Below are 7832 nucleotides of genomic sequence, written 5' to 3' on the forward strand. Positions count from 1 at the left end.
CAATAGTCATAGTTGGATCCATCTAAGACTAGGGGTCCGTTAATAAATTCTCCTTCCTTGTCCATGGTACCAGAAAGTATCTTCCCCGTATCTCACCTAGAAGCAGAGCATGATACTTGCTTAAATACTAATTGAAATTCTGGTAATCAGATCCTGGATGTCGTACACAATGTCACGACACCAAGGTTAACACATTATCACACCACAAACAATATTCAGATTTAAATAAGAGCACGAAAGAAAAAAATACAAGTAGTTGTTAACCCAGTTCGGTGTAATGTCACCTACATCTGAGGGCTACCAAGCCAGGAAGGAAATCCATATCACATATTTAGTTCGAAGTTTTAAACAACCTCAGGTTTTATAAACTTCTCACTAATCTCTACCCGTGGATGTTTCTATCTAATACTCTCCTAGATAGAGACTCATCCTACTTCCGTTCAATCACACACAATGATAATGACTTTAATCAAATAATAGAGGACACTCTTAAACATATAATCCACTCTTGTTTATAAGCTTATGAGTGATTAACAATTACAACTCAAAACACGGTCCAACTCTAATATCAACGACATATAAGAGTGGCCCACAAATAAAAAAACACTAAACCCTAACACATACAATATTCAACGTTGCTTCGATCGTCTTCTTAGGTTTAGAAATGATCTATAAATAACAGTACAAAGACATGGGTTTCGGGCTTGATTCATAGCAGATCCAAGGATTTTTCACAATCTTCTGCGGATTTGATTTCAATCAGATCAGACGTTTTCTAAAATATCTTGACATCTTTACTTCGTAAACAAGTCAAGGAAAAATAGTCTTTTTCTGTTTAGAAAACGCTCTACATAATTCATGAATTAAATCTTTAGAGTATCTTCAGATAAATCATAAAAGGAAACAAAATACTAAAATAAGTCACACTCCAATGTTGAACCAACATGTTATGACATCATGTTCAACATCTGGCAATAATACTTGGTTTTCCAAAATGCAGCTAATCACTACATGTCAGACCAACATTATTAAGCCCAACAACCATCACATTAGTCAATCTTTCATTTAAAGTCAAACTATTATCCACATGTAGGGATGTCAATGGGGTAGGGCGAGGGAGGGGGATACATTCACATATCAATTCCCACCTTCGAATCCATTCTCCATCCTCGTCTTAGATCCCCACTACGGGGGGATTTTGTTCCTCATCCCCGTCTCTACGGATTCCCACGGATTATATGTATATCCACAAACATAACTTTTTTATTTATTATTTTTAAACAAATTAATAAAAAAAACTCAAAAAAAAAAACTATGAGAAATTAAGAAATTAATCATCTATGATAAATATATTGTTTTAACAATAATTAATCTATACTTTTGAGAGTCATGACCACCAAGCTTTTAAATTTAAAAGAATTTAAAATAATCGTTTAGATCTCTCTCCTTTACTAATATTATATGTGTTTTAAATATGTTTATACAATGACAAATAATAGAAATTTAAAATTATATATTAATTAAAGATATTATGGTATTTTAGACGGATAAGGGATTCCAAGGGATAAGGGATATGTTCGCCGTCTCCATTCCCAAAGAGTCTTCCGAAGGAACTTTGTTACCTAACCCCGTCCCCGCGGAAAAAAAGTCTCATCTTTAAAATCCCAAACAAAAAATTTTGTGGGAAGATCTCCATGAATGCAAGTTGACACAAGACAAACTTAAAAGATTAATTAAAATAATTCAATATTACAATTTTATAATATAAATTTTGAATATTATATATTATATTTTATTTAAAAATTATTTTACTATGTTTTCAATTTTAATATTAAACAAATTTTAATTTTAACTAATAATATTGTATAAAGTATAAACTCAATTTAATTTAATGAGTGCTAATAAAAACTCTATTTTTAACACTTTCTATAAAAAAAATATAAAATAGATAGTGATGTTCTGAACTAAATCTATATGTATTTCAGAGTAAATGTTAGAGAGTTTAAAAAAGTTTAAATAAGATTTGTACCACATAAAACATCAATCATATACAGAATATCCTATTATAAACGTGAAAAATGTTGTCCTATTATTCAATATTTATAAATAAAAATAACTTAATTTTGGCTATTTTTGTAATATAAATACACCTTATTGGAGAACCTATCTTCCATCCCATAACCATACCTTCTTTCCCTCCCAACCTAAACTCTTCCTCTACTCTTTCAAAACACAAACAAGAGTAAAGGAAGAAACTACAACATATAGAAAAGGAAATATGTTTTTGCAACAAAGTTATGTGTCAAACTTAAGACCAAACTGTCTCATCTTGCACAAGCCATGTCTTCATGGCATTGACAGTAGTAACCAAACATGTTTTAAGGTTGGGTTTTCAAGGCCATTATTGACCAAACAAAAGAATCGTAGCAAGTTTAGAAAAAATGAGTGCAACAAAATCAAAGCTGCTGTGACTGTAGACGAAGCAATTGAAAAGAAAACAGTAAAAGTAAAAGCTACAGTAACTGTTCAACCAACAGTTGGAGGATTTTTCAAAGAATTGGGTGAAAAAGGGTATGATGACATAAAGGATTTGTTGGGTAAATCAATTCTCTTGGAGTTTGTTAGCGTTGAGCTAGATCCAGGTGAGTACTTGTTAATATTAATTAAATGAAAAAAGAAAAATTATGTTTAAAGTGTTTGACGAATTTTTATTGTTTTTAGTATTGCAATATTTATTTTGTTTACTCCATTTTTTATTTTAAATTAAACTAAAAGTAGTTTATATATATATATATATATATATATATATATATATATATATATATATATATATATATATATATATATATATATATATATATATATATATAATATATATATATATATATATATATATATATATATATATATATATATATATATATATATGTGTGTGTGTTAAATAGAAAATGAATGATGCATTGAAAATATAAATTAATTTTATACTATCAACTAATAACTATCATGAATTCCGCCAAATCAAATTATAAATTTTAAAATATTTATATGATATAACATAGTTATATATTTTGATTGGATGATGGTCTAATATTTTTTATAATATCAATATCAATATATATATATATATATATATATATATATATATATATATATATATATATATTATATATATATATATATTTATATATATATATATATATATATATATATATATATATATATATATTTATTTATTTATTAAGAGTCAGAAATCATTGACATCATATATAAATATAAAAAATTTATATTAAATCTTAATCATTAATAGCGCTCGATCAAACAATCATAAATAATATATATATATATATATATATATATATATATATATATATATATATATATATTTATTTCGTTTAATTTGATATTTTGATCAATTATTTAACGGTTGAAATTTGGTGGAAGTCCTTTAAATTTACACTTGATTTATATTTGATTTCAATGAATTCTGTCTCATATATTAATTGTTTTTTTTAAGAAAACTATAAATTACCAAAAAGAACACTATAAACTTGTGTTAAAAGACAATTATCAATAAATATTTTCTTAATAATATGAACTTATAAATTCTAATTAAAAAAAATCGTTATAAGTTGGCGTGTCAATTTGCTATATGTCAAAGAGACTTTTTATTACAAATTGTTTTACTTACCACAAAAACTATAATGCCTTATCTTGTGAAAATGACACTTTTCTTTGGCGCCTCAAAGACTAATCCGTTTAGTCTTCAGCTTCTAATCTAATTTGGCTGCATTATGATTATGAATTATGAAGACAAAATTATGATGGTTTACGTTAAAATAAGCTCAAAATTTATTGCTTAGTTTGTAGTAAAATTAAAACTTCTTTAATTAGTTTTAACTCTTACCAAAAGAGTTACTAATTAGTTACTTGGAATTTTGTTTCACTGATTTACATAAAAAAAAGAGACAAAATTAGAGAAGAAAGGGATCAAAGGTTACGTCCACTTGACGCATCGATCTGCACAAGAGATTAAGTATGAAGCTGATTTTGATGTACCAGCAGATTTTGGTGAGATTGGCGCTGTTCTTGTAGAAAATGAGCATAAAAGAGAATCATTCATGAAGGAAATTGTTCTTGATGGCTTTCTCACTGGTCCTATTAAATTTGCTTGTGATTCTTGGGTTCATTCCAAGTTTGATAACCCTGATTTGAGAGTGTTTTTCTCCAACAAGGTATTTTTTTCTAATTTGTAACAAACCTAACTAACTAATAACTAACTATAACAACTAACATAACTAACTTTTTTGAACAGTCATATTTGCCATCTGAAACACCGGAAGGATTGAAAAGGTTAAGAGAAGACGAACTGATAACTTTACGAGGCAATGGACAAGGCGAACGCAAGGCTTTTGAACGTATATACGATTACGACGTGTATAATGACCTCGGAAATCCAGACAAGGATCCTGATCTCAAGAGACCTGTTCTTGGTGGCAAAGAATATCCCTACCCGAGACGCTGTAGAACTGGAAGACCTCGTTGCGCTACAGATCCGTTGTCTGAGCAACCAAGTGACGAAGTCTATGTTCCACGAGATGAAAGCTTCTCGGAAGTAAAGCTAGTTACATTTTCTGCAAATACCTTACAATCGGGTCTCCATGCGCTTGTACCATTTCTGAGAACATCTGTAATTGACAAGAATCTTGGATTCCCTCTTTTCTCGGCGATAGATGACCTTTTCAATGAAGGATTTAACTTGCCTCCTCAACAACAAATGGATTTCAAGACTATTTTGCCAAGGTTGGTCAAGCTTGTTCAAGATGCCAGAAATGATATTCTTCGTTTTGAAACTCCGGCTACAATGGACAGTAAGATATTATGTACTTCTTCGCTTATGTTCATCGCGATTGCGAGTATTTGAATTTACAAATTATATATGTGATTATTTAAATATCGCAGAGGACAGATTCTTTTGGTTTCGAGACGAAGAATTTGGAAGACAAACTATAGCTGGTCTTAATCCGTGTTGCATACAACTGGTTACGGTATATATATACTACTATCACATGTTGTTTTTTTATTAAGAAAATCGAAATTCAACGACGAACATTGATAATTTGCTATGAAAAAAATATGTAGGAATGGCCATTGAAAAGCAAGCTTGACCCTAATGTTTATGGTCCTGCGGAATCGGCGATAACCACTGATATAGTTGAGAAACAAATCAGAGGATTCACTACTGTGGAAGATGTATGTTTTTGATTAATGCTACTGAAATGCAGTAATCAAATAAGTGTTATTTTATCTTTACTAAAATGATTGAAATTTGAATAACTCAATACAGGCTATTAAACAGAAGAAGTTGTTTGTTTTGGACTACTATGATTTTTTCTTGCCATTAGTAGAGGAAGTTAGAAAACTTGAAGGAACAACATTGTATGGATCAAGGACATTGTTCTTCCTGAATGAAGACGGCACATTGAGGTCATTGGCGATCGAGCTAGCTCGACCGCCGATAGGTGAAAAGCCATTTTGGAGGCAAGTGTATACACCTTCTTGGCACTCAACTGAAGTTTGGCTTTGGAGGCTTGCGAAATCTCATGTCCTTGCTCATGATGCTGGCTACCACCAACTTGTTACTCACTGGTTGAGAACTCATTGTTGTACAGAACCATACATCATTGCAACAAACAGACAACTGAGTGCGATGCATCCAATCTATAGATTATTACTTCCACATTTTAGATACACAATGGAAATCAATGCACTTGCGCGCGAAGCACTGATAAATGCAGATGGAATAATAGAGAGTAGTTTCACTCCCAAACAACTTTCCATCTTGGTAAGTTCAATAGCCTATGATAAACACTGGCAATTCGACTTACAAGCACTTCCCAATGATCTAATCCACAGAGGATTGGCAGAAAAAGATCCAAATGCTCCTCATGGTTTGAAACTCGCCATAGAAGATTACCCTTATGCAAATGATGGCCTTGTTCTTTGGGATGCTATCAAATCTTGGGTCACTGATTATGTCAACCACTACTATAGCGATGATTCAAGAACTGTTGTGTCGGATGAAGAATTACAAGCATGGTGGGAAGAGATTAGAACTGTTGGTCATGGTGACAAGAAAGATGAACCCTGGTGGCCTAATTTGAAAACAAATGAAGATCTTGTTGAAATAGTGACGACCATTGTTTGGATAACATCCGGACATCACGCAGCAGTGAACTTTGGTCAGTACACTTACGCGGGATATTTTCCTAATAGACCCGCCATTGCGAGAAGCAACATGCCAACAGAAGACCCTTCTGATCAAGAATTGGAACTTTTCTATGATAAACCAGAAGTGACGTTGTTGAAGTGTTTCCCTTCGCAAATTCAAGCAATGACGGTGATGACGGTGTTGGATATTTTGTCTAGTCATTCGCCAGATGAGGAATATCTTGGACAAACGATTGAGCCGGCTTGGGAAGAGGAACCAATGGTAAAAGCTGCTTTTGAAAAGTTCCAAGGGAGGTTGATGGAGCTTGAAGGTATAGTGGACGAGAGGAATGCTGATAAGAATCTGAGGAATAGAAATGGTGCTGGGATTTTGCCTTATGAGCTTTTGAAGCCAACTTCAGAACCTGGTGTAACAGGAAAGGGTGTTCCATATAGTATCTCTATTTGATTTGAACACATTGTGTATGAATTTGTCTTGTATTTGTATGTGTCGTATTGATCTTTAATGTTCTATATAAGCTCACTGTAATGTAATTGACAGTAACTTTGAATAAAATTTTACTGTACAACCAATTATATTTGGCTGTAACATTATATCCAATCCCACTTGATAACATCTCTTTGGTTATAAGTATAATTCTCACGAGATTGAACTTACAAGATGATATTGATCCTTTCTTCTATGTTATAGGTCCTTTATACTTAAACATTAAAAAAAAGATAAAATAGAATGAATGTATTATTTCAGGACAATTTTGCTATTTGCATAGAGGATTATCTAAGCAAAAACGACAAAATAAGAATTGGATGTGAAAAGGATGAACATTTTAATCTAGTTCATACTTCATAAGTCTCAGTCTCAATGGTTTGTTATAGTGACTTAAAAAGAAGGAATAATCAATCATTTTCCCTTTCTATTAATAATGTCCTTTTAGTTCAAGGACTAAAACATAACCTATTAAACATAAGTTAATCAAGAAATAATGACTATATATTATCTTTAATCAAAAGTCGTGTAAAATAATCAGTCAACAAGATGGCTCAATCCTCTGTCATGGGTAAAGGAAAAAGTAATGCTTATAAAATCAACTTTTATAATTTAAGAGAATAAATGGTTAAATTTCTGTTGTTCATGATTGAAGAGAAGTGGATATAGCATAGAAGATTAAGAGATTCTAGATGGAGATTAATCTCTAACTATTTTGAAAGTTAAAACTTGTCAGAGGTCTATCTGATATGAATTACAAATAAAAATCTTATTGTAAAACTTGTTAAAATGGAAAGATAATAAAAACCTCTTTTAAATATAACATTTTTTTCTTGATCTAGACCCCTAGAACTTCATCACATTGGCCTCTTTGGACCAGTTAATACTGCATTAGTTAATGGTAAGAAGATTGGATTAGTCACCATTAATTACTATAGCAGATTGTCATAGGTAAAATTCTAGAGGAGCATGGATGAGCCATACTATGTATTTGTTGTATTTTGCAAACAGATCCAAAATGAAAAAGGAACAAATATTTTGAAAACTAGAATTGTTCATGTTGGATATGAGACTCCAAACAAAAGAGGAGGGGTGAATTATGTGGGTATGAAAATTC

The 7832-nt window shown here is 31.1% G+C and overlaps 1 protein-coding gene across 1 annotated transcript; it reads left to right on the plus strand.

Annotated features, from left to right (window-relative positions):
• The first annotated feature begins 2168 nt into the window (after positions 1–2168).
• Positions 2169–6829, plus strand: LOC127108363 (linoleate 13S-lipoxygenase 2-1, chloroplastic). The gene is made up of 6 exons (XM_051045826.1): positions 2169–2642; positions 3964–4232; positions 4313–4868; positions 4960–5045; positions 5140–5250; positions 5345–6829. The coding sequence occupies exons 1-6, from the start codon at positions 2279–2281 to the stop codon at positions 6674–6676; spliced, it is 2718 nt and encodes a 905-aa protein (XP_050901783.1). The 5' UTR covers positions 2169–2278; the 3' UTR covers positions 6677–6829.
• The last annotated feature ends 1003 nt before the right edge of the window (positions 6830–7832 follow it).

This window comes from Lathyrus oleraceus, chromosome 7 (assembly GCF_024323335.1).
Source record: "Lathyrus oleraceus cultivar Zhongwan6 chromosome 7, CAAS_Psat_ZW6_1.0, whole genome shotgun sequence".
NCBI lineage: Eukaryota > Viridiplantae > Streptophyta > Magnoliopsida > Fabales > Fabaceae > Lathyrus > Lathyrus oleraceus.